Consider the following 26,062-nt stretch of genomic DNA (forward strand, 5'->3'; position numbering starts at 1 on the left):
CCAGTGTTCAGAAAGACATTTCTAATGTGTTTTTATTTTTAACCCCTCATTGCACACGACGTGAGGGGCTCTGAGGTTTTTTTGCAATGTGTACATTTTATTAACCTCATGTTTGAATCTCACTGTAGGGAACAAGTGTCCTCTCGCCTTTTCTCCATATTGGCTCAGTGATTGCCTTGGCTGCAATGATCTACAAGAAATCTGCAGTGCAGCTCTTTGAGAGGCACCCCTGCCTCTACATCCTGACTTTCGGCTTTGTGTCTGCCAAGATCACAAATAAACTGGTGGTAAGTGCACCAAAACCTTCCCGGGTCTTGTTCCAGGAGAACTTTTTGTAGGTTTTGGAGCTCTCTGGATATTCTGCTGAGTAACTTGCACCTGTTTGTCCACTGAAGACATACTCGTGCTTTGCTTTGAGGAGTCTGGAGGTGCAGCAGAGCCTTTTTCTGTTTGAAAGGGCAGTAGAAACCTGGAGTTGATGCTGTGGTTGCACAGGCAGCACCAGGACAGCTCAGATTGGTTTCTCCCCCTTCCCTTCTCCCCGCCTTAATTCACACTTTTGCAGTGTCTTTGTGCATGTGTGAAGAACTGGGCTGGAACAGAAGTGGCTGGAATCCCCCTTAGATGCAAAGGGGAGGAAGGTTTGGGAGAAGGAAAGGAGGTGATGGAGCTGTTGAGGTTTGGAACACTTGTTGAGGGCTTAATTTAAAGAACTGGTGGGAAATAGGGGTTAAAATGATTAACAGGTTTGTACAAGGGCGGAGGTGGCAATGAATGAGGGTTAAACAGCTCCTGCCTCAAACACCATCCCAGTTCTGCAGGTCTGTGTTGGGCTGCCAGTGAGCTGTATCAGTACTGGACTTAACTCACAGTTAAGTTTGGGAAGAGTTTAAATTCACAGTAGAAGAAGAGTTTCTTACCAGGCCTGCTTTGGGGTGTTCAGTCCCATCCCAGCCATGCTGTGCAGTGAGGATGAAGTGTGGGATGGGTTTTATGCACATAGGGAGGTAGGAAGGCCGCACTTGAACGCCAGAAATGGTCATCAAATTGTAACCAGAGAGAGGTCGTGATCCATACGGAATGGGAGAAAAAGAGGTGGAGAGAGAAGAACACCAAATGTCCCTGACTTTTGAAGCTCCAGCGGTTGGGAGATTTTGTTTCCAGGCTCAGTTTAAAAATTTACTAGTCTACTTCCATGTCACTGGTTTCTGGCAGGGGGAAGAGGTGGGCTGGAAAACATGTTAGTTTCTTTTCCTGTGCTACATTCTCTGCTCCACTAAAAGATGTCTCTCGGCAAACCTTGCATCTCTGTAGCTGTGGAACTCCGTGGTTCAAACAGTATTATTGCTGCCAATTCAGTGCTTGATATTTTGCAGTAATGTGGCTTGAACTGTATGTTTTTGGCATTGTGTATTCTGAAATCACTGCCTTGGCTGGCGCATGTTTATTTGTTAAGCTTCTCTTTTTTTTACTGCAGGTTGCCCACATGACCAAGAGTGAGATGTACCTGTATGACACAGCATTCATAGGCCCAGCACTCCTGTTCCTTGACCAGTATTTTAACAGCTTTATTGATGAATATATTGTCCTCTGGATTGCCCTGGTGAGTTCAGTCTCGTTTTATTACTTAGCTCTGCCACTAATTCATTGTGTTGGTTGTGCCCACCTGAGTCCCCTAGAGGGGGGCGGGGCTGAGAAGGGACATCACGGGGTGGATTTGAAGCTGGTGCAAAGCTGAGCAGGGTTTGGTTGGTCACAGTGTCCCTGGCTTGCTGTTGGGACAGTCCTGGGTACCATCTTTAGAGACAGTCTGGGTGAGGGGATCGCGGCACTCCCAGTCAGTTTGCAGAGGACACCAGGTTGGGTAGGATGTGGATCTGCTGGAGGGGTCTGGACAGGCTGGATCCATGGCTGAGGCCAGCAGTGTGAGGATGAACCAGGAAAAATGCCAGGTCGTGTCCTTGGGTCACAACACCCCCTGGAATGCTCCAGGCTGGGGGAGGAGGGGCTGGAAAGCTGGAAAAGGATCTGGGGTGACAGTGGCTGGACATGAGCCATGGGGGGCAACAAGGCCAGTGGCACCTGGGTGCAGCCATGGTGTGTCCAGCAGGCCTAGCATGGTGACCATGCCCTGTGCTGGCACTGCTGGGGCACCTTCAGTCCTGAGAGCAGCTCTGGGTCCCTCCTGACCAGAGAGACATGGAGGGGCTGGAGCATGTCCAGGGAAGGGAACGGAGCTGAGGAAGTGTCTGGAGCACCAGGAGTGGCTGAGGGAGCTGGGAGGGCTCAGCCTGGAGAAAAGGAGGCTCAGGGGACCTTCTGGCTCTGCATAACTCCCTGACAGGAGGGTGCAGCCAGTTGGGGGTCAGGCTCTGCTCCCAGGGAGCAAGGGCCAGGACAAGAGGAAACAGTCTCAAGTTGTGCCAGGGGAGGTTCAGGTTGGATATTTGAAAAAAAAAATTACTGAAGGAGTTAATCAAACATGCGAATAAGTTGCCCAGGGCAGTGATGGAGTCAGCGTCCCTGTAAGTGTTCAAGAGGTGTCTGGATATGGCAGCTGGGGACATGGGTTAGGGGTGATTATCGTGGCGCTGGGGTGATGGTGGGACTTGAAGATCTTGAAGGTCTCTTCCAATCTTGATGACTCCGTGATAGTTTAAAATTTTAAAGCTCTGTAACAAATACTCGTATCTTAGATTAGAATATTCTGCAGTTTAGTGTTAGTGTATCGTTAGCAGTTAACATCGTTAACAGAGCCCAGTGTTTTTGGGGCTCTGTGATGGGCAGTGCAGGGGTGCTCTGGCTGTGCCTTAAGCTCTGGAATGTCTGTCATGACTCCAGCACCCACTGGGTAAAAGACCTTAAATTAGACTCATCTGGGTTTATCAAGTGCTCAGGTTTAATGTACAAAAACAGTGTTAACCTTTCAGTAACATTATGTTGATGTGATGTGAAAAGATGCTGTGTGTGTGTGATTATCACCATTCAGTCTTAATGGGGCCTTTCACAGTATTTCTGTAGCTGCTGTAACTCTTTTCCACTCTCTGATTGTAGAATTAAGAGTCTTATCTTGAGCTGGAAAAAAGCCGAGCGTTCCTAAAAACTCTTCAGAGAGTGATGCCCCATCCCTGAAAATGTCCAGTGCCAGGTTGGACAGGGCTTGGAACAACCCTAGTGGAAGGTGTTCCTTGGCAGGGATGGAGCTGGATGGGCTCTGAGGTCTCTTTCATCCCAAGCCAGTCCGTGATTCCATGGTTATTCCTGGAGTTTGAGATTTAGCTCAATGGATCACAATGCTGTGGTTTTGGAGTGTGGGTTGTAACATCCTTGTGTGGCACATGCGGAACACAAGTGTAACTGTGGGTGATTTTTCCCTGTGCAGATCCTGTCCCTGTTAGACTTGCTCCGATACTGTGTCAGCGTGTGCAACCAGATTGCTGCCCACCTGCACATCCACGTGTTCCGCATCAAGGGCTGCCCTGCGCACTCGAACCACCACTAGAGACAGGAGCCATCGCAGGGGAACCGAGGAGGAGTTGGGTTTCTACAGGAATGGATGAAGACTTGTAGGAGACTATGGCAAAAAGCATCTAAGAACAAAGTAATTTATAATAATCAATGTTGTATAACTTTTCTTCTTTGTTATCAGTAACACTCCTTAACTAGTCTCCTGCCTGAGAGAGTGAATTCCAAGTACACCCTAGTCAACTCTCCATGTAGTCCACTCTGTTGGTTCCAAGCCCAGGAAAGCATGCAGGGAGTAATGCTCTGTCTTTGTAATTACCTTGATTACAAATTAATCTCTATATGGTGAATGGATCCCCACCAACTGAAGTTTCTAATGTAGTATAATTACAGCTGCAATCCGACTTGCTTTTAATTTTAATATTTCATCATCTCTTAGTGAAATACTTGTTTAGTGTCCACTTGAAATTTATTTACTAAAGACCTGAGCTGGTAAAAACCCAGAGATATCTCACTAACTTGTGTGGCTGCAGCAGCTGCCAGGTGGGAGCCAAGCTGGGGTTGTTTTTGGTCGTGCATTGCTGACAAAGCGGTTTTGTGCTGAACAGGGTCCTGTGAGCCAAGGGGTGCCCAGCATGCAAAATAGTGTGGTATCTTTGTCAATTAATTTTATTTTTTTAAATAAACATTATCTAAAAAGACAACTTATTTCTCAATTTTCTTCAGTGGAAAAGACTATAAGAAGAAAAAAATTTTACTGTTTACTTTTTTATGTATAAAACTTAAGCAAAATTTCCTTTCTGCTCTTAATAAATAAGAATTCTGAGAGCAACAGTTGTCTTGAGATGTGTGTGTTGCTCGATCCTGTGTAGACTTGTGAATGACATCCTGTGAATGACAAACCTGCCTGTGGTTTAGAGAGCAGTTTTCCAGTACTTTTATATGGATCATGTTGTCATTGCAGGATCTCCAAGTGCTTTCCCTGCTATATAGTGCAGTAAGATTTGGGTTCTTTTTTCTGTTATTGTTCTAATACCATTTTAACTGGGGTGAACTGCATGAGGGACACAAAGTTAGATTAATGGACGATTTAATTGCATGTTAATGAAGTTCACCTGGTGCCACAGGCCCTGGCAGTGAGGGGAACTTCAGCCCCCGAGCAAAGGGGCTGAAGTGCAGAGCAAGGGAGTGTCTCCAAGCAGGATCTGCCTTGGCTGTGGGGGAGCTACCGGGGACAGAGCTGGAATGTTGGGATCCCATGTCTCAAATCCCAGCCCTCTGATGGTGGAGCATCTCTCTAAAGGTGGGAAGGCCGTTCCTCTGTGCTGGAACCCCAGGCCAAGGCAGTTCCTGTGGACAAAGACATGGCTTTGAAGGAGTTAAACACAGCTCACATTCAGAAAAAAAATCAAACCAAAAACCCCGACATCTCAGTAACAATAAATCAAAACCTCCCTCGTCTCTTGGAAGTGCTGATGTGGATTTCCTGTGATACCCTAGTGATTAGAAAATGTGCTCAGGAAGTGGAGAAAAACTCACTTCCTGCAGTGCCTGGAGAGGTTTGAAACCTCTGGGCAGTGCCCAGTGTCTGATTGCCATGGTCTGAGAGGTTAGGCTTTCTTGTGTCCTGGCAGGGACGTGATTGGAGGGGACATGGAGGAGCATGGCTCTGGTTTAGTGGTTAAAGTGTTTGGGGGGAGAGACCAGGCTGGCCCTGCTGAGCTGTGCTGGGAAGTGGAGCAGAGCTGCCGAGTCCTTCAGCTCAGCCGTGGCACAGGACCGTGCCCAGTCTTGTGCCTTCTGTTCTTGGAAGAGTCTTGGTTCCTTCCCGTGGGGTGACACTATGTCAGCAAGTGAGCTGGAGGTCGTGTGTCAGCCTGAGGACACTGCGGGAATCAGGAACATGCTCAGGATGAGGAGGAGACTCCTGTAAGCCTTCCCCTTGCACTCCCACTTGGAATCTTGTGAGCAGCAGTTTTATGGCAAGCGCAGCTGAGGGCTTCGTGGGGACCTGGCCTTGTGTTGGGTGTCCCCTCAGGATCCCTGCCAGAGAGGGGGATTGGTTCCTGCATCCTGACATACCTGGGGCAGCTCCTAAGTGTCTTGGAGCTTTGCTCCAAGTGCCTTGGTGCTGGGAGTCTCTCCATGTGTGAGGTGACAGCTCTAGAATGACATTTTTAGATGGAAGTGGAATTAAGGGAATTCATTAATTGAGTTTTAACTGACATGAGGTGGGGAAAGGCTTGATCTGGACAATGCAGCTTCTACTGCCCTTCAAGGGGAGCAGGTAAAAGTCTGCAAGGGAAGAGCCTGGAAGGGTTTGAAAGTGCCCTTTACAAACCATGTGTTTCATCAGCATGAAGTGGGTGAAGAACTGTTGCTTAGAAATTCCGTCCCTGGACTGTGAGTCAAATCAGAATCTTTCTGGTGGTTCATCAAATCCAACCTTTGACCAAACACCTCTGTGCCCGCTTACCCATGTAAACAAGGAGATCCCTGCTCTCAGTCCTCAGGGGTTTAAGATTAGGCTGCTCCAAATAATTTGTCACTGATACTTGAAACTGGAGAAGAACTAAAGCCTTTAAAAGGTTGTGTAGGACCAGACTTCCATGTGCAAAACTAAAGCCTGTTGCTGTTCAGGAAATGCAGTATGACACCTTTTCTTGAGCTTTTCACTCCCTGGAAGTTTGGATGCCCCTAGCCAGGAAAAAATTCCATTTCTCTGCTGATGCAGTTTCAGAGTTATCAGGGAACAGTCATTGCTGGCAATCTAAGCCCTATAAAGTGCTGCCATGGCTCTGGGTATGGTGACAAATAATGGATGACCTTTCCACCTGCCTTGTTTGTGGCCATGGGTCACGTCAGATGAGCTCGTGGGGCTGAGAAGGGGAACAGGGGATTTGTGGGCTCAGGCTGATCTCGTGATGGCCCCTTTCACTTTCTGTTGTGCCTAGAAGACACTCAGGAGGAAAAACTTCTGCAGCAGTAGCACCTGAGACTGAGAACACGCCCTGCTAAACAAATACAGTTCTGCTCTACAGTTTTCCTCGCAAACTGTAGAGAAGCTGGAAATTTCCACTGCATGTTGTATTGGCTCTTTAAGAACTGCTGAAGGAGTTCCCTTGCTCTGATAAGGGGTTTAACACAGGAAAGGGGCAGGTCAGGACACCTCAGGGCCTCTTTCTGTGTCATCCAAGCATCAGCTTTGTTTCAAAGCAGTATTTTCCTCTTCTTCCCGTCCTACTCAGCTCACCCCAATTACCTCCAGTGCTGCTGTGGCCCAGCTGTGAGTGTGGAATGGAGCTGCAGAGTTGTTTAATCATTTCCAGAGGGTGAGGACTGCAGCAGTTCAGAGGTTATGGCCAGGTGGGCCGGGAGTGGGGTGGGAGCAGGGGCTGTTCCTGCTCTGGAGCAGTGGGAAGCACTGAGCTGTCACCCCTGTGGTGGCTCAGGCAGGGTAAACCTTCCGAGGACTGTTTGCTGGCACTGAGGCCACTGGCAGAGGGTGACACATACCAGGGCATGAAACATCTTCCCCAGGGCAGCTGCATAGCAGGGATTGAGTCCCAAATCAGCAGTGGGGGTTGAGCTGCCTCCCGGCCTGGGCCCAGAGTTGTTTGGATGGTATGAGTTGGCCAGTGCTCTGCTGGGAACTATGTTAACAATTTAGCAGAATAAATGAACTCTTTCCAGTTCAGGGAAACATTTCTTGGCACTGTTTTATTTACTGTTGTAGGCTTAGATCAAGTGTTGGGCAAATCTCAAGCAGGAAGAATTAAAAATACGCTGTGGGTTGTGCTGATGTGCTGCAATGTGACCCAGCCCCAGTGTCCCTGCTCCCAGCCTTCCCAGTGTGTCCCCAGCAGTCTGTTCACCCTTTGGCCATTAAATGGAGAGTGTTAAAGCCAGAACTTAACAAATGCCTATGAAAAAAAGGAGAGTGACTTTTTACACAGGGAGACAGTGATAGGGCAAGGAGAAATGGATTTAAACTAAACCAGGAGATTTTTAGATGGAACACTGGGGAGAAACTCTTCCCTGTGAGCGTGATGAGGCCCTGCTGAGGCACAGGTTGCCCAGAGAGGCTGTGGTTGCATCATGCCTGGAAGTGTCCAAAGCCAGGCTGTATGGGGCTTGGAGCAACCTGGGATAGTAAAAGGTGTCCCTGCCCATGGCAGGGGGTGGGACTGGGTGATCATTAACATCCCTTCCAACTCAAACCATTCTGGGATTTGATGTATTCTAAGGCAGCTGTAATTTTGATGTAATTCTAAGGCAGCTCCAGCCCTTCTGCTGCTCGAGTTCATCCTTGCCTGGCAGCTGGAGCACTCACTGCATTGAAAAATTTATACATTTTTTAATTAAAGGATCTGGTTTTGTGTATCTGTTTACAGCAGCTAAGGAATAACTTTCTGTCAGTTTTTTCTCCAGCAGGAATTAAGCAACCACACAGTCCAGTCCCTTGGGTGATTTGTAATTGTTTCCAAAAGAACTACTCCCCAAAACAAGGACCACTTCCCAATTTCTCAATGAGATGGTGTTTGGCTTCACAACCAAAAGGTGTGGCATCTCCTCATGACATAATGAACAAGCAGGAGAAGGGTGAGGCAAGTGACCTTTTCCAAAGGGATTATTCTTGATAGGTGCCCTTGATTTTCCACACCATTTTCTGCTGTCAGTTGAACTTTGAAAAATAAATATAATAAGAAAACCCCCAGAAAAATACCACTAACCTTTAATTTCCTGTAGTTAACCCTGTACTGCTCCCTCTACCCATGAGGAGAAACTTGTGGAGCCAGAGAAGACACCCCCAGTGCCAAAAATCCCCTTTTTTCCTAGTAAATAATTCCTGTTCCCCCTTCAAACACATGTGGGGGCTGAACAACAAATCAACAATTTTCTTTCAGCAGGACTGGAGACTTTCACTGCTGTTTGTGCCCTATGTCCAGCGGTATTTCTGTCACATTTGTGCCTGACTGCATGAAGGGTTCAAAAATAAATGTCCTTTATCTCTCTTGTTTGGTGGATGTTGCCCAGCTCTGAGAGAAAAAGCCAACTGGCAGCCTGCTGGATTTCAATGCTTGTGCAAAACTCCCCCCTGGGGCTTCCAGTACCAGTGCAAAAATTGTGTTAAACTGGATTTGGAGGCAGGGGAGGAAGCACCAAGGTGATCAGATGGATGGAGCAGCTCTGCTGTGAGGAAAGGCTGAGAATTGATGTTCATTCTGTAGAAGAGAAGCTTTGGGGTGACCTAATTGTGGCCTTTCAGGACGGGAAGGAACCACAAGAAAGATGGAGAGAGACTGTGGACAACAGCCTGGAGTGACAGGACAAGGGGGAATGGCTTCCCACTGCCAGAGGGCAGGGCTAGGTGGGATATTAGGAAGGAATTGTTCCCTGTGAGGGTGGGGAGGCCCTGGCACAGATTGCCAAGAGAAGCTGTGGCTGCCCCATGCCTGTAAGTGTCCAAAGCTGGATGGGGCTTGGAGCAACCTGGAATAGCGGAAGGTGTCCCTGCCTATGGCTGGCTTGGAATTCGGTCATCATGAACATCCCTTCCATCGCAAACCAGTCTGAGATTCCATGATTCAAGGATATTTTGATGCCTGGTGGGTACCAAGTGATGCAACAGCCTGGCTGTTAACATACCAGAGAGGAGTACACTCTGCCTTCATCCCCAGCCTTTCCTTGGAGAAGTACCTGGCTCGAGTTTCTCTGGGATGCAACCCGTCAGATCTGCAGCCCTAGCTCAGCTTCCTGCTGCAATGTTTATTTCCTGTGTAAGTGCATTTGGAAAGGAGGAGAACCATCATTTAGCTTTAATCTGCTGCTGGCATCACATTTCAGAGACGAATTGTGAGGTTTTAAGAGAAGTTAGCCCCAAGATCAGACCCAAGGAGGACGGTGACACATTTTACTCTGAGATGGAGCAAATCCTTCTTCCCTCCCCCAAGCTGTTCATCAGCTGTTTCCCCCTTCACACCCCACAGCCACATGGCCTTCACAGTTTGCTCCAGCACAAATAAATAACCTGCTGGAAATTAGTATTTTTTTTTCCTCAGAAAGCCAAACTTGGCTCTATGGGGCACCAGTGATGTGGCAGCTGCGAGAGAGGAAACCACTAAACTGCCTCCCACCTGCTCCTGCTGGTGGTTAACAATGGCTCAATAAAACAACACAAAACAGCTGTTAATAACAAAGCCTCGGGAGTTTTTCAGTGGGATGTTCCTTATTATCCAAACCCCTGGTTTGTTTTAATGAGAAGTAACACAATTTCCTACTCATCCCTTTTTTTCCCCCTTCTAATAATTACTCTAAACCCCTGTTGTCCTGCAGCCAGCCCTTGCTGCCCTCCCTCTGTGTGAGGTGCTGGGGGGACAAGGACTGTGCAGGGCCATAAACTTGGAGTCACAGTCTGTCCCTGGAGCAAACACAATTGGGAAAGAAATCCCAGCATGGTGCTAGTTCCGTGCAAAGAATTTTCCAGTGCAATGACACCCTGAGGAAGAAAGGGTGGACCTGGTGCTCGGTGCTGCCCAGGCAACTCAGGAGTCCCAGGTGGGCAGGAACAGAGTCCAGCGTGGTGCTGCTGGCAGGGATGTGTCAATCCCAGTCCTGCTCCTCTGCTCCCAGGCTGGACTTCAGGAGTCCCTCCGGTACTTCTGTTCATGGAACTCAGTTATTTTCTGCTGGAAATATGCTGTGGAGGAGAAAAGGTCATGGGTGAGGTGCTGGTGTTTGGGGTGGGGGATGCAGGGCTGCACAGCCCGAATCCTAGGAGGTGTTTGTGCCCCAAACTGTGCTGGGTTATGGACATCTGCACCCAGAGAGGACCCAGGGGAAATGTGGAAGTGTCCAAGGCAGGTTGGATGGGGCTTGGAGCAACCTGCTCTAGGGGAAGGTGTCCCTGCCCACAGCAGAGGGTGGGATGAGATCCCTTTAAAGGTCCCTTCAACCCAATTTCCTGAAATTCTAGGATTCTATGAGTCTATGAAATGGGGATGGTTGCAATGCTACCTATCCCTCTCACCCAAAACAGGCTTTATTGTGCTTGATTAGCCTGAGGTTTTAACTCCTGCTCAGTTTCTGTTTCCCACTAGCAAGGAAGGGAGAAAACAGATGCAGTGAACAGCCAGAACAGTGACATAGACTGGGAATTTGAGAAAACAGGGTTTGTGCCATCCCTCCCTCCCTCCAGGTCCAGGTTTGCCCTATAAAGTCTCATATAAGAGAGCAGAGAATCAGCGCCTGACGCAGTGCTGGCCAGGAGTCCCCCAGGAGGGGTGGCAAATCCCAGCCCAGGATGGCTCCATCTGCCAGTACAGTTTTTGGGTGTTTCCCTCCACCTCCACTGCCCATTTGTTCTCATTCCAGGCTGGAAGGAGGCTCAGCTCTGCCCTGTAAATCTTTGGGAAGAGGGAAGGATGAGTCCTGCTGCCACTGAGCCAGGGGCTGAGCTGAGTCAGGCTCCCAGCAGCTGCTACTGTGCTCAAACCAAATGTTTGTGCTGCTGCTGCTTGTTTGCCTCAACACAGAGCTCCTGGCAAGCTGTCCCTGGCACCAGGAGTGACTAGATCTAAAATAAATCCCAGAATCCCACACTGGTTTCTGTTGGAAAGGACCTTAAAGGTCATCCAGTTCCAACCCCTCCTCTAGAGCAGGTTGCTCCAAGCCTTGTCCAACCTGGCCTTGGACATTCCCATGAATGGGGAGTCATGAATGAGGAGGTTTTTTTTGCTTGACAGGGATGGAGAAATGGGGCTGTTGAGAGCAAACAGGATCTGCTCAGTGCCCTGAGCATCTTCAGCTCAGGCTGCATCCCATCCCTCACCAGGCACAGAGCATCTCTGCCCCTAAATCAACCAGCCCAGGGCTCCACAGAGCTCACCCGACTGGGGAGGGGAGGAGAAATGGGACCATTACCTTCCTGTGGGATCCTGCTCTTCTCCGCTTCCTCAATAAATAAGGAAAACATGTTCGTCTTCACAAACTTTTTCACGAATCTGCGGCAGCTCTTGGAGGCGATGGCCTTGCAGAAGGCTCGTTCCTGGAAGCTGCCAGAACCGCTCCTGCCCCACTTGATGTGGGAGGCGTAGTGCCCAACGAGCCGCACAAAGAAGTGCACGAAGGCTTCGGACACCAGTGTGTTCACCTGCTCCGAGGCTGGAAGGGGACACAGAGCACGAGAGGTGGGGATGAGACCTCTGAATACAGACAGGATGGGCTCATTTTAACCTGCTCTGTACTTGCATCCCAAGGAATTGCTTAGAGCCTCCCTCTGCCAGTAATCAAAGATCACGCTAATTTTGCTGAGGGAACCTTGGCTGTGTTGCTTTCCAGAGTGGCAGCATCTTAATGCTCTAAATATTGGCAAAACCCCATTTTTCCAGCAGAATTATCTTTTCTTGCTCTCATGTTTCACAGGACAGAGGAAAAGCCAAGGGATTACCTCTGCAAATAGGAGGAGAAACATTCCAGACCAGGTGCCTTTAGGAAAATCCCTTGGTTGAGGTCTCTGGCCATGGTGAGGGCAGACTGGGGCTGTTTTACTATGAGAGAGATCCTTACTGTGCACGTTGTTGTTGTTGTTGTGCCTGTTCAGAGACATCAGCATCTCAGTCTGCAGCTTCCCGGGCAGGATCTCCTCCTCATCACCCACCTGGAACACAACGGGGCTGTGAAGCACCGGAGGGAACCCATAGGTTGGTTCAGCCCATCAGTGGGGCTTTCAAAGTTCATTAATTATCATCACAGTCTCTTGCAGAGATGTGGGAGTGGGATATCCAGTGCATGGACCCTGCTGTTCTGGCTCAAAAGCCAGCTGCAGTGGCTGGAGACATCCCTTCATAGGACATTTTCCCTGGATGGGTGGCACTGAGATGGCTCTACCCCTAAATCATAGAACCACAACACTCCAGACGGGTTTGGGTTGGAAGGGACCTTAAAGATCATCCCATTGCACCCCTCCCATGGGCAGAGACACCTTCCACTATCCCAGGTTCCTTCAAGCACCATCCAACCTGGCCTTGGACACTTGAAGCATGCAGCAGCCACAGCTTCTCTGGGCACTCTGTGCCAGGGCCTCCCCACCCTCACAGGGAGGAATTCCTTCCCAATATCCCATCTGACCCTGCCCTCTGGCAGTTGGAAGCAATTTAAAAATGTGGAAGCTGCCAGGTAGGTGACACCAAAGGGGAAAAGGCCCTTGCTGGGGTTATCCAGGCCACCTTGAACCCCACACCCACACAGAGAAGACCTACCGCCTGGATGATCTTCCCTTCGCAGAGATCAACTATCAGAGCCTGAAAGAGAGCGGGGAGTGACCAGCTTTAACCCTGCCAAGGCATCCAGGCTTCTTCCCACCCATTTTGGGATGGGACTGATGTGTCATCAGCCTGTGAGGGTGGCAGGAGAGGGATAAGCTGGAGGGACCTGGGCAGGGGCACCAGGCATTGCCCCCAGGGACAGTTTTTGCTGCAGGTTTTGTGGTTTGTCCTCAAACAGCTTTCCTCTGTTTCAAGGCTGGGATGACCCCAAGAGCAGCTCTTGGAGCCACAGGGGCAGGGGCAGCACCCAGAGGGGTGTGGAGGTGTCGCCCTAGGTGCCATCATTAGGAGACATAAGAGGACACTCTAATTTCCAGCCTCCTGGATGGGAAAAGCCAACAACCAGAGCCTCCAGCCCCGGGGCCAAGCCAAACCTGGAGACATGGATTAACTGAAGGCTCCATCCCCACCCTGGATAAAATACCTCCTCCATCGGCTGCTCCAGGACCCGCTCCAGGTGCCGCATCTGGATGCCAACCATGAAGGGCGTGGGGCAGCACACGGTGTCCAGCAGGCACTCGGGGACCACGGGGATGTAGGTGTGAGCCCAGGTGAAGGGGTACAGGAGAGCAGCCACGGCGTGGATACACTGAGACAGGACACTGTGGGACAGGGAGCCAGTGGTGACATCACAGAGGGGAGAGAGGAACATCCTGCCCTCCCCATCCCCCTGAGCTCAGCTGTGTCCTGTGCCACTTCAAGCGCATTTTTATGTCAATTTTTATAATAAAGAGACCAGTACTCACCTCAGCTCCTCAGCCAGGAAGATGAGCCGTCGCTCCAACACGGCAGAGGCAAAGATGTGCAGGATGAGGTGAGGGCTGAGTCGCTGGAGCAGAGCCTGGAACTCCACGTGCTCCAGGTGGGCATCCACGGGCCGTGTGAGCTCGATGAGCTGCCAAGGAAGAGCCACAAAACCCTGGCTTAGGACGGGCAATGCTCCCCCTCGCCTGCCCTGGCTCTCTGAGAAGGTGACTTGGGAGCAATTAAAGATCCAGAGTTTGCAGCATCTGCACTGTGTCCAGGTGCAAGGGACAAACCCCATCTCATCCCACTGGGAGATTTGGGCTGTGCAGTGCTGAGGACTCAGGGAAACCATCAGTGATGTGCACTGTGGGGTTGTTCATTTGGGCACTGGATTTTTAACCCAAATGCCTCTTTTCTCCAGTGCTCCCAAGTCCCTGGCAGGTAATGGCAGGGACATGTCCTATCTCAGTGACTGACAGACAGGTCATCTCTGAGCTGCCAGGAAAGGGAGGAGTGGGGAGGACATGACTTCTGCTACAAACCCCACAAAACCTTCCTCTAAAGCCTCTCTGGCAGGGCCAGGCTGGCAATTCCTGGCTAGGATGTCCTAAAAGTGAGGGATCCAATGGATATTTGGAGGTGGTCTGGCTACTCAGCTACCTTTGCCCACAAGAAGTCTCCCAATCCCATCAATCCCCTGGTGGTAGCCAGACATGGTGAGCACTGAAGGGTTAACAGGATTGTGCAACTCGTAACACAGTCCTGGCCTCTCTCAGGGGAAATCCTTCAGGGGAAATCCCCTTCTCCCTGTGCCTTTCCACCAAAGCAGCACCTTCCCAACCAGCAGCATTGGGCTTGGCTGGGCTCCATGGGCCCTTTCCAGCACAAATCTTGCCCCATCCCCAGCTCTCAGCCCATAGTGTACCCAGGATTTATTCCCTTCCACTCTCCTGGTCTCTCAGTGATATCCTTGCCTTGCTCCAGTCCCTGCCTGGAGCCCCAGGGTGCAGCTCTTTCGAAGAACATCCTCATTCCTCCTCCCTCTGGCAGCCCCAGCTGCACTCCCAAGCCTGGCCCTGGGCCAGAGCATTGAGCAACCTGCAGACTTGCACAAGCTCCCTGCATGAAGAAATTGCTTGATCACCAGCTGCAAAATTGCTCTGGAGAGAAGGGATCCTGCTCTCAGGCCCTCCCTGGCAGGACACATCCATGGGATGCTCAGAATTGAGGATCTTTTACCTGGTGCCAGAGTGAATCCTCCCCGTTTTTCCAGCTTGGCTTTGCCACAAGAGAAAGTAAAAGCAAATGAAAAGGCTGTGCCCATGCAAGCCTGGGCCATGCGTGGGTGTGATGAGATCTTCTGATCCATGCCTGGATCAAATCTTTTCCCCACAGGGAAAGGCTTGGCTTTCCACCCACCTGCACCTGCCCAGGGGCTAAACCAGGCAGGAATCAATGCTGGGAGCTGAGCACAGTGGTATGGAGAGGAGTAGAAACATGGAATCACCAAGGTTGGAAAAGACCTCTAAGATCATCAAATCCATGTTCTCCACTAACCCCTGTCCCCAAGTGCCACATCCACAGGCTTTTTGAACACTTCTAGGGATGGTGACTCCACTACTGCCCTGGGTAGGCTGTGCCAGTGCCTGACCACCTCTTTTGGGAAGAAACATGCAGCCCATGACAGCCCCGGCACCACTGAGCTTCCCAACCAGCCAGAGGAGCCAACACTGGCTCAGGAGCAGAAGCAGCTCCCGGCTCCTGACACAACATCCCCCTCCCAGTCCCTGGACAACATCCAACTCTGACATTAGGGCTGTGCAAGTCCCGACATGGTGTCCAGGGAGGTTTTTGTGTGGCAGCTCCAACTCCAGGCTGGGGGAGCTGCAGAGGATGCAAAGAAGGGGTAGCATGCCCTGGGAATTCTCCATACTCATCCATACTCATCCTCACTACTCTCCTCCTGGATCAGGAGGGAGGTAACACCCATATTCCCAAGGGATGAGGCCCCAGGCAGCCTGACTCATCCCACCCTGCTCCAGTGAGCACCCCTGGGTGCCTCAGGTGTGGAGGATGCTCCCAGACATAGCCCAGGCTCCTCATGTTGGAGTAGTCCAGGAGGTGTCCCCTAGCCCCCTACCAACCTCTGTGCCTGACTCGGGGATAAAGCTTTTGATGGTGACAGTTTTCCCTGGAGCTGGGAAGGGCGATTCCCGAAGGCCCTGCATAAAGGGGTAGATCACTGCCATGGAGATCTGGCGCCTCTTCTCCACCTCATCCAGGATCTAGGGGAGAAAGAAGCGTGATGGGAATCCCCAGCAGACAAAGGAGCAGCCGCCAGGGCCACCATCGGGCCAGATGGGGCCACCATAGGGCAAGAGCCACCACATCCCTACCTTGGAGAACAGCCCGAAGCAGCCCAGGCAGCTGATGATGCAGAAAACCTCAGGGAGCCGGACACCACGCCCGGATGGCTGGAAGAGGGTGGGAAAAGGATTTGAGCATCTCCCAGTCCCCTGCACCAGTTCCATGCTCTCCAAAGGGATCCCCACTTGCTCCCCTCAAATTCCCAGCCACTTGCTGGGGGATTTTCAGAGCTGGAGCCAAGGACAAGGATGCAGTTGATCCTTGAGGAGGGTGCAGAGGGTGCCCGGGGAAGGTGATTTGCGTGCCAAAGCTGTTAAATATTTTTCTGCAAAATCCTTTGGCATATTCCCAAAGTCTCCTCCCACCCAGACACATGTTCTCCAAGACATCCTGCCTCCTTCTACAACAGGGGCCTTTGGAAGAGTTCTCTGGCTTTTTTTTCTTTCCAACTGTACTATCCTGGATCTGTTTGCTCTCTGCACTTTCAGCCCTCTAGACACGCAGTTCCAACAGCCCGAGCTCAGGCCTGGGCACCAAAATAGGAAGGTTCACCATGATGAAGGGGTGGTGAGGTCCAGCAAATCCCTAAGCTGTGGGACAGGGATGTCCCCCTGGATTTATGTCACTGTTTAAAGCAGCGGCCAGGGAAGACCATCGCACCTCAGAGCCCCCAGGCTGGTCAAACGCGTGAGTTAAGAAACTGCTCAGATGCAGTGTTTGGGGGTGGGTTTGAGGGCTCCCAGCTCCTTGGCACCTGGATGGCTCCATTCACATCCCCATCCTGATCCCAAGTGGGATTTGCAGCCACCCCGACCACTGCAGTCAAGGGAAAGGAGCCAGGGAAGCTGTGGAAACCAGGGGGGCATCACAGAACCCTTAAGTTTGGAAAAGCCCTCTAAGATCTCCAAATCCAAAAGTCAACCCAGCACCACCCCATTCACTCCTAAACTGTGTCCTCAAGTGCCACATTCACGCATTTTGTGAACCCCCATCCAGCATCTGACTGATGCCTCAGCAGAGAGCTCCAAAAACCCCTCTTGCTTCTTGTCACCACTTTGGTGAAGCCGGTGGCTTTCTGAGGCATGTCCCCAAAAGCTGAACTCCAGGCATGGCAGGAGGTGCCCTGTCCCACCGTGGGGAGGGAGTGACACCCCCACTGGGTGGGAGGTGGTGGGGGCTCACCAGCAGCCTCCTGCAGTAGCCAATCTTCCTGCTGCCATCCACGTTGGTCAGCACGAAAGAAAAGGTTTCGCTGCAAGGAGAGAAAGCACATGGGGCTGGGATGGGCTGGACTGGTCCTTCCAGCCCTCAGGAGTCCAACAGGGAAGGGGGCCCCAGCTCAGACCCTGCAGTGGGGCAGGTACCTGGTGAACTCGGTGACAGGGGCCCAGTTGTTGCCGTCAGGGAAGCAGAAGAGGGGGATGGCTTGGAGGAGACGTTCCTCCTCCTCCTTCTGGCCCTTCAGCAAGTTCTCACGCTGGAAGGAAGCAATGCCAAGAGTCAGGGTGGTGGAGGGGCCCCATCATGCCCGGGTCTGTCCCAAAGCAACCCCCAGCTCAGAATGATGCAGAGGGTGACTGCACATGTCTGGACAAGCATTTCCCCAAAATCCAAATTTTGACTCTTTCACGCCATGGGTAGTGAGGCAAAGCAGAGGCACCCTCTGCAAACTGGGATCTCCTCTTGTGCCACCTCCCTGAGGTGTGATTTCCCCACTGTGGTCTCCCCTTCTGGGACAGGAGGCCAGAGATAACTCCCGGGAGTTTCCTCCTGGGGTTTGAGGCTATGGGCTGGGATCATGGGGAGGGACAGATGGTCCCAGCAACTTCAACCCAGGGCAGGCAAAGTCCTGGGGTCTGGGGCTGTGACTCAAGGGCATGGGGCACTTCTCTCTTCTCCTCCCATGGTTTTAGTAATGGGGAAGGAACAACATCTTCTTCTCCTCTACATGTGGAAAACTGATCTTATCAGAACCATGGGACTAAATACCTTTGGGAACTGGTAGGTTATCTTTGGTTCATAATGTCCATCTGGCATCTTCTTCAGTGACACCACCACCAGGTACTCGAAGAAGAACTGCCCTGGAGAGTAGAAGACCGAGCTCCGCTCCCCTGGCTTCCCCTGTGGCACCCGTGGGGGGGTGTTTTCTGTAGCAGAGGCCTCATCTTTTCCTTCTGTAGCCAAAAAAGCCCCAAAAAATCAGATCAGAGTGCAATGAAAGGTGGGAGGTGTCCTGAGGGCAGGAGCTGCATGAACTGGCCAAAGTGGCTGGACGGAACCAGGTCCTGGTGCCCAGGACTTTTGGTCCCTGAGAGTGAACTGCTGGGGACACAGAAAGGAAAGAGAAATGGCTTTTATGAGTCTTTTAGGGAAAATCAAAGTGCCATCCGACATCTCCTTTGCCCCAGCCCAGCAACGGCAGAGGGACGCCTAGAGTGAAGCTGGCATGTGGGATGGGGGAGAGCAGACAGGCTCTGCATTAAATATCTGCAGGGAGGTGTGGGAATGTGTTTATAGCAGTTAATTTTATTCCCTTAGGGGAAGTAAACAGCAAACAGCCCAGATCTTGTTTGAGCACCTCCAAAAGCTCCAGTCAGATGAATCTCAACCTCTCCCTGCCTGATTTCCCGGGAACTGCTGATTGCAAATGAGCTACTCAAGGCTTTTCCCCAAACCACAGCTCCCAAAGCAAAGCAGTTCCCTGTGATTACACCCCAGTTCTTGTTGGGCCGGTTGGGGAGGGCAGCTGGGAAGCGTTAGCTGTCACACCCTGAACAACAGGAATAGGAGGGAAAAGAGCTCCATCTGGCATCTCCAAGGGCCCTGGGATGACCACAGTGGGACAGTGAGATCCAATGGCTGGGAAGGAGTTAAATGCGAGACAGAGGCTGCAGCTAGGCCATGCCACAGCTCTTCCCTCTCCCAGAGGCCACTTGTGTCTCCCTTTATCCCTTGTTTTTGGCACAGAAACTGTCCCATCTCTGATTATGGCAGGGAGCTGGAGCAGAAAAGTTGAGCTGCTCTTCTAGGAATTACAAGGAATGTAAATGCATGGCTGGATGAAATAACTGGCTCTTGCAGTTTGTCCCCAGATCCCAGAGTTTGTCCCTGGGCTCTTCTGGTTGTGCCACAGCTGATCAGGGCAAGGCATGGCCATAACCAGCTACTCCCATTATTCTTCTCCATGTATGGCATCCTCCTCCAAAACCAGTGCTGGGGGACACCCTGCCCATGTGTCCCTCCAGCATCAGAGCCACCTCTTTGATTCTGGAAACATCTCTCCAGCCTTTACTCCATGGCAGTGGGAGTTGATGGGACCAGAAGGTTCATAGGAGGAGGTGACTTTCACAGTCCCATCACAGGATGTCCTTTCCCAGAGACCAGAAATGCCTTTCTCAGCTCAGGGTGGGGAGATGCTCAAAGCCACCCCCACATACACCCTGGGGCTACTCCACCTCCATGTGCAGAGTCCTTCCTCTTGGTAAGGTGAAATTCATCCCAAGGAGGTCTCTTTGCAGCAAGAGAAGCCAAGGAGTGTCCTGAGGACGAGACCTGGCTGAGAATACCTCTGGTTTGAACTCCTGGGGATCATCCTATGACAGCCCAGCAAGGCGCTCCAGCTCGGGTAAAAGCTTGACAAGATGTGCTTTGCTTCTCCTGCTCCTCATTGGAAGTTATTGTTGGGGTGACCCCAGGGAACAAGGCTGTGCCATGGGAGGGCTGCTGGTGTCCCACATCCTCTCTGGGTGCTGGCATTGGTTGTTTTCCCATCACCAGGGCAAGATGAAAGTCCAGTTAAATCCTGCCTATCCAGTCTCATCCTGCATTTCACAGACCACCAGTTGTGCTCTCCAGCAAGGACTGGATTTGCATCTTCTCTGTGGGGTTTTCAAGCAAACAAGTCAAACCCACTGCTCCAGGGAGCCCAGCCACATTGGGCTGGGGCTCTGCCTCTCAGAGATGGAAGGGTGGATCCCCCTGCAGTGCCAGGTCTGACTGCAAAGCCTTCACTGGCAGAGCCTAAATCCTTCTGAGGCCTCAGCTCCCCATCCATTGCTGGAAGATGAGCTCCAGAGATGTATGGAGTGAACTGTCAGACAGTCTTGAATGTGGCGCCAGAGATCCCAGTACTCCCCCAAACCGGCAGGATTCACAATGCCTTGTCTCCCATGAACATAAGCCAGCATCACAAGAGCCAGTGACTTTCCCATAGCCTGTGTTGGGAAGATTCAGGTAGCACCCCAAGCCCCCCAGCAGTGGGAGCACGCCCTGTGAGGAGGGGACGGAGCCAGGTGGTCGGGGATGCTCACACAGCTCCCGGATGGAAAGTGGCTGCCAGTGCTGTGGATTTTCACCCTTCCATCCACCGGGCACAGAGAGGGCAAAGGCTGCCGCGGGCTTTTCTTATCGCCGAGGGTTGCGCTCAGCCCCACTCTACCTGTGGCACAACCAGTTGGTTTCTTTCCTCCCGGAAAACTCCCAGGTTCTGGTGTGCCAAAGTCTCCCAACCTGGTTTGCGGGTGAGCTCAGCTTCCCGAGCCGCCCAGCTGCTCACCTGCCCCAGCGGAAAGGAAATGGCTTTGGCTTTATCAAACCTCTTCTGCTGAGCTGGGAACATCGAGCTCATGCGGAGCCAGAACCAGCACAAAACAGAAGGGGAGGAGAGTGCAGCGAGCTCCCCAAATCCACAGGTTGCTCCAACCTGCTTTGCTCTGGCTTGAGATACGACAGCCAGAAAACTCCAATGATCCATTCAGTATCTCGGAAAAGCTCACAAATCCCAAAGGACCAACATCTGCACTGCCCTCAGTATGCTCCGCAATACCCACCTATCTCGGGGGTACCGTGTCCCTCTTGGGGCCCCCCACGGATGCCCCAGATGCCACCCGCCAGCATGTACTGCGATGCCTCATTCAGTGGGGATGTGGGGAGATAGGGGATCTGTGGGGCTGCCCCTGGGATGGGGGAATGCCCAAGGGCTGGAGTGTGCTTAGCTGGGAAGGGGTGGCCTTCCGGGGGATGTGGTGAACTAGCCGGGATGGGGTTCACTGCCGGGGCCGGGGTGAACCCCCGAGGATGGAGCAAGAGTTGCGGTGAGCCCGGGGCAGTCGGCCGGAGCAGGGTTCTGCGGGGGCAGCGCGAACGGGCGGGGTGGAGGGAGCGAGCCGCTGCCGCTGCCGTCGGTCCCACCCGGCGCAGTCGCTGCCCGGGAACGTCCCCGCTCCGCCGGCAGCCGTCGGCTCCCGCAGCCTCGGAACCGGGGATGGACCTGTCCCGATACCGACACCAACCCTGACACCGGCATCTGCACCTCCCGGTGCCCCTCCCGCCCCTCACCTTTGCGGCCGGCGCGCCGCAGGCTCCGTCGGAAGAAGTTGCCGATGGAAGAAGCCATGGTGGGCCCGGCGCGAAGCAGCCCCGGTGGGACCCCGGTGAGGTGCCCGTGCGGTTCCGGTGCGGCCCGGCGCGGCCCGGCGGGGAGGGCTCGGTTTCCGCCCCGCCGCGCTTTCGCTTTCCCGGGGGAGGAGGGACGGCACGGGGCGGAGAGGAGGAGGAGCGGGGAACAGGGCAGCACCTGGCACCGGCCGGGCACGGGGGACTCGCGCCGGGAGAGGGGCTACTGGGGCACGGGGTGGCCCAGAGAACCGGGAAAAACGGGCATGGGGTGCCCAGGAGCATCGGGAATGAGGGAAGCAAGGAGCCGAGGATGCTAGGAGGAACTGGGGATGAGGGATCCGGGAGTACGGTACATGGGCGTATGGGGAGAACTGGGAATGGCAGTGCTAGGATCATTAGGGTGGAGGAGTCGGGAGCAACAGGCACAGGTTCCTGGGAGGAAGCTGGATACAGAGGTCCTGGGAGCATCGTGAATGAGGGAGGCGGGAAGACCTAGCTGCAGAAGAACAGGAGCACCGGGCACGGGGGTACGCGGAGCACCGGGATGTGAGAGCGCGCGGGCACGATGGTCGTGGAGGCAGCGGGAATGGGGGAGCTGGGAACACCCCGAGTTACAGGGATGCCAGGAGGAACGGGGCATGGGGCATCCAGGAGAATCGGGCATGGGGACATCAGGAGCACCGGACACAGAGGGAGCTGAGCATCCCCTCAAACGGGGCTGGGGATCCGGGTGGGGAGCCGATACATCCTTGGCTGGGGCACTGGGCACTGGGCACGACTGGGTACAGGGTCGGAATCGGGGCATGCACCCTGGGGCAAGGGTTTGCCCTACACCACAGGGGACAAAACACTCATTCCCCAGTGCTCCAGCATTGCCCAAACCCTGCTCCAGCCTTCCGGCCTCCTTCAAGCCCTTTTCTCCCCGGGACCCCGCCAGTGCCAGGACTGGTGCCCGGCGCAGCCTCTGCGGGGTCGGGGGTGACACTGACCCGTCCCCTCCAGGCTACGGAGGTTGTGGGGTCTCTTGCTCTGCAATGAGATGGGGAGTCAGCCCATCACCCGCCCCGGTGACTCCACCGTGCTTCGTTCCCCCGGCCGTGGGCTGCGAGCTCGTCCTGACTCCGCTCGTGAACGCTGGCCGGGTTGTGCTTTGCCTCGGGCTGGCGTTTCTCCACCGGTCAGAGATTTATCCTCCCCCCAAGAGAGACTCAGAGGTGCTTCGTCCAGCTCTCGGGCTGGAGGCCGGTCGCCATCCGCCTCCGTTGCAGGAAGGAAGAGCACTTTCTTGGTGCTGCGATCCGGGGGTTTCCATGTCCCAGGCACGCCGGGGCACTGCGGAGCTCCTCGGCTTTGCCGGGTGGTTTCGCTGCTCCAGACCCACCAACAGGGAAAGTCTCTTTAAAAGCAGTGATATCTTTAAAAGAAAAATCCCCCTTTCCCATCCTCAGCCTGTCCCCGAATGTTTCCTCTGCACTTTTTGGGCAGTGCTTATGCAGTAATTAAAGATCCCTTCCAAACCAAACCATTCCCTGATCCGAAAATTGCAGTAATTTAGTACCTTCTATGATCTTAATTAAACACACAGAGGGACTTTGGGCACAGCTACAGGTTATTAGACTCTAGGTGTGATGAGCTGTGCACAGTTCTCAGCCTCATTGCCAGAGTCGGGCTGTTTGCAGCTGTAGAGCAGATTCCCCACACCAAATACCCTCATCTTTTTTATTTTGCAACACCTCCCAACCCCTTCCCTTTTCTTGAGGGTGGGCTGGAGCTCGAGGGCAGGTTTGCAGCCTCTAGAAATGGCCTTCGCCAGCTTGCAGAGGTGGTGGATGCTACCAAAGTTCATTCCCACTGGGACACGTGCCTCTGATTCAGCCAGGATGCTGCCTCCTCGCCGGGGTTATCAGGGAGTTGCTGGTCTTGGAGTCATTTTTCTGGCTGGTTTTGAGTGGGTGGGAAAGCATTTGTGCTTCCCGGAGGACAGAGAAGCCTGTTTGTTTGCACACGGGGCTTGTTCCCAGGACAAATTTCCGCTTGGCAAAAGGGAAAAGAAAAATTTAGGGGTTTTCCCCTCGATTTTGGAGGAATACCCCTGCTTTCCTGGAAACTAGAGCCACCTTAGAAAAAGAGTTGCTGCTTTCAGCCAGAAGAAGTCCCCAGATTTTTTTATTACATTCCCATAAACACAATTTTTTTCCTGCTTTCTCCCTTTAAGGCAAGTCTCTGACTGCGATCACGCTTTGATAACGCCGTGATTCCGCTCAGGCGGCTTCTGTGCGGTCAGAAAAGCGCCGTATTCCAGCCACGAAACCTCTCGCTCCCGAGGAAACACTGCTCCTTTGTGCCATCGCACAATCCAGCAAACCTTGCACTGCTGAGAGAGGTTGAACTTTTGAATATTCCCATTCAAAGCTCCTTTCTGCGGGAATCGGGCCGCCCCACCGGGACAACAAACGGGCGCATTGTGGGATCCTGGGGGCTGCTGGCCACTGCGTGTCCCCCCTCGCCGTCGCACTGCTCTGTGGCCACTTGCCAAAGTCGTTTCGCTTCCCTGACCAGCGAGTTTCGTGTTCGGTTATTTTTTCCTCCTCCAAGCCCTAGTTGCTTCTGAATACGCGCTGGAATTCGGCTTTCTGCAGGCACGGTGCGCTCAGACTGCAAATATCCCGCGGCCGGAGCGGGAGGGGAGGGTTGGGAGTGTCCCAGGAACCGCATAGCCCTGGGACCGGGGTGTCCTCACCTCTGGGACCCTGCTCACACCTCAGCCTCCCCCTCTTCCTCCTGTGGGCTTGCAGCCCCCCTTCCCCATCCCCTGGCTGGGTGCCGAAGGAGCTCAGGTGCCCTGTGAGCTGTTTCTTCTTTGTGCGTCGCATCCAGGCTGGGATCGGGGCTTGGAGACAGAGGATGAGGTGCAGCCGCAGCATCCCTGGCAGGGAGGTCCTCGAGCGCAACCCGAGGGTGGTGGTGGGTGCCCTCCCCGGGGGATGAGGACCCCAACGCCCCCTTTTCCAGAGTTTCCCATGCCAAGGAATCTCTCCCACTGGATGGCGGCATTAGAGCAAAGAAACCTCTCCGGGAGAGGGGACCTCCACTGGAGAGATTTCTCTCTCTGGTTTTCTGGCTCCTGGGAAGTTTGTGGTTGGGCTGAGGGCGTGTGGGTTTAGACCACTCTTGTTTGCACTGTTCCTGTCACTAATGCTTCACTCTCTGCTCTGTTCCATGCTCCGTGGTCACTCCCAGCACCCTAGAATGGGGTGCTCATGGAACATCCTCTGCCTGCTCCTCTTTCTCTGTGGGTGCAGGGGGACTTGCTGGGAGTTCAGCTGGGACACTCTGAGCCATGACCAGGAGCAAAGCACATTGGGCAAGGGAGAGACATCAGCCCTCATGGGACACCAAAATTGCAGCTTCTTAGCAAGGCTGTATTCCCTATACCCCCAAAGCCCTCCTTGTTCCAATTGCTGGGGTGCAGAGACCCCTATGTCAAAGTCACACACCCAAAAATTGTGCCCCATTTTTGCACAGGAAAAGCTTTAAGGCCCAATTCTTCATGGTAGTTGTAGAGATGGCTCCAAAACTCATGGAGATCAGAAAACAAAGCCAAATCTGGCTACTTTCCCTTGCACATCATGGTTTTAACCCCAAATACTTCAATCTGCCTTTGGGATTTCATGGACATGGTGTTGGGCAGAAGGGCCTGGGCAGTGCTGGATGGACAGGGAGGGTTTGCACTGGACTGCAGCCCCTTTGCAAATACAGTGTCAGGCAAATGCTCTGAGGCTGTTTTCTAGCCAGGGGACATCTCAGCTTACAGGCTCCCAGCTGGGCTGCTATCGCTGTTGGCATGTGGGCAACCACAGATCACAGAATCACAGAAACCCCTGCGTTGAGAGGCACTTTGAGGGATCATCCCTGAGCCCTGCACAGGACATCCCAACAATCCCACCCTGGGCCTGAGAGCGTTTTCCAAATACCCCTGGAGCTCTGGCAGTGCTGGGGTCATGCCCATTCCCTGGGGAGCCTGTTCAGCGCCCAGCACCCTCTGACAAAGCTCCATGCTGGTTTTGCCGAACTCTTCTCCCTGCACTCTGAGGACAGTTCCATACAGCATCACAGCTGGGAGTCATCCCACAGTCCCAATAAGCAGGACTATTATTTTTAATATCAGCCTGTATTGTTGCACTTGAGCTTGGCAGCTATTTATTTTGTAATAGCTCCACAAGGAGCAGGAGCTCAGCTACACTATGTCCTTCTGACAAGCAACTTTTTCTGCTCTCCCTGATACAAACAGGAATGACCTGCTGTGGCCAATGCAAATCTTCTTGAGAACTCAGTGACAGGAGCTCTGAGCCTGAAATAAATCCGGGTGTTCACTCAGACAACATGGATGGAAGAACAGCAGCAATTGGGATTTCAGTCCCACATTCCTTCAGAACTTTAATGGAATACTGCTCTGGATAAAATGGTTTCCTCTGTGGCATTCTCAACACAGACTGCTGCTTCCAAACTACAAAATGGCCTGGGAAAGGTCAAGCCACAGAGCACTCAGGTGCTGGGACCCTGGGATCTTCCCTAGGGCCTCCCATGCTGAGCCAGGGATTTATCCTGGGTTAAAATGCCATCTTCAGGCTGTTTTGTCCTTGGGAAGGTGTTTCAGGGGTCAACCTTCTTCAGCATGCAGAGCCTGTGGTTATTTTTCATTGGGATGCACCTGGTTTGGGGTCCCAGGTACTTGCTGCCCCTTTTTCTGCTCAGTTGTA

General features: G+C 52.8%; 2 protein-coding genes and 1 long non-coding RNA gene across 7 annotated transcripts in view; 2 read left to right on the top strand and 1 right to left on the bottom strand.

Moving 5' to 3' along the window:
- The window catches only part of CEPT1 (choline/ethanolamine phosphotransferase 1), a 32,651-nt gene extending 28,354 nt beyond the window's left edge, over window positions 1–4,297 (top strand). For all 4 annotated transcript variants that reach the window (XM_085083159.1, XM_085083155.1, XM_085083156.1 and 1 more), the window contains exons 7-9: window positions 129–287; window positions 1,478–1,603; window positions 3,383–4,297. In XM_085083159.1, the coding sequence (XP_084939285.1) occupies window positions 129–287; window positions 1,478–1,603; window positions 3,383–3,502 (405 nt within the window). In that variant the 3' untranslated portion in view covers window positions 3,503–4,297. The remainder of the gene's footprint in view (window positions 1–128; window positions 288–1,477; window positions 1,604–3,382) is intronic.
- Window positions 4,298–7,166: 2,869 nt separating this feature from the next.
- DENND2D (DENN domain containing 2D) lies at window positions 7,167–22,315 on the bottom strand. Of its 2 annotated transcripts, XM_085083147.1 has the most exons (12): window positions 21,243–21,419; window positions 17,895–18,079; window positions 17,270–17,382; window positions 17,088–17,157; window positions 15,935–16,012; window positions 15,683–15,823; window positions 13,538–13,686; window positions 13,216–13,393; window positions 12,726–12,767; window positions 12,034–12,124; window positions 11,389–11,628; window positions 7,167–10,165 (listed from the first exon to the last, which is right to left on the bottom strand). In XM_085083147.1, exons 1-12 carry the CDS (start codon window positions 21,298–21,300, stop codon window positions 10,107–10,109), a joined length of 1,404 nt encoding a protein of 467 aa, XP_084939273.1. In that variant the 5' UTR covers window positions 21,301–21,419; the 3' UTR covers window positions 7,167–10,106. The 2 variants fall into 2 exon arrangements, with proteins under 2 accessions (XP_084939273.1, XP_084939272.1); XM_085083146.1 differs by lacking the exons at window positions 17,088–17,157; window positions 17,270–17,382; window positions 17,895–18,079 and having other exon boundaries at window positions 21,243–22,315.
- LOC146426836 (uncharacterized) lies at window positions 21,567–24,942 on the top strand. Its single transcript, XR_014856625.1, has 2 exons — window positions 21,567–21,651; window positions 22,305–24,942. It is a non-coding gene; the product is annotated as an uncharacterized LOC146426836 (long non-coding RNA).
- The last annotated feature ends 1,120 nt before the right edge of the window (window positions 24,943–26,062 follow it).

This window comes from Lichenostomus cassidix, chromosome 26, assembly GCF_008360975.1.
Source record: "Lichenostomus cassidix isolate B80296 chromosome 26, HeHo_3.0, whole genome shotgun sequence".
Taxonomy (NCBI): domain Eukaryota; kingdom Metazoa; phylum Chordata; class Aves; order Passeriformes; family Meliphagidae; genus Lichenostomus; species Lichenostomus cassidix.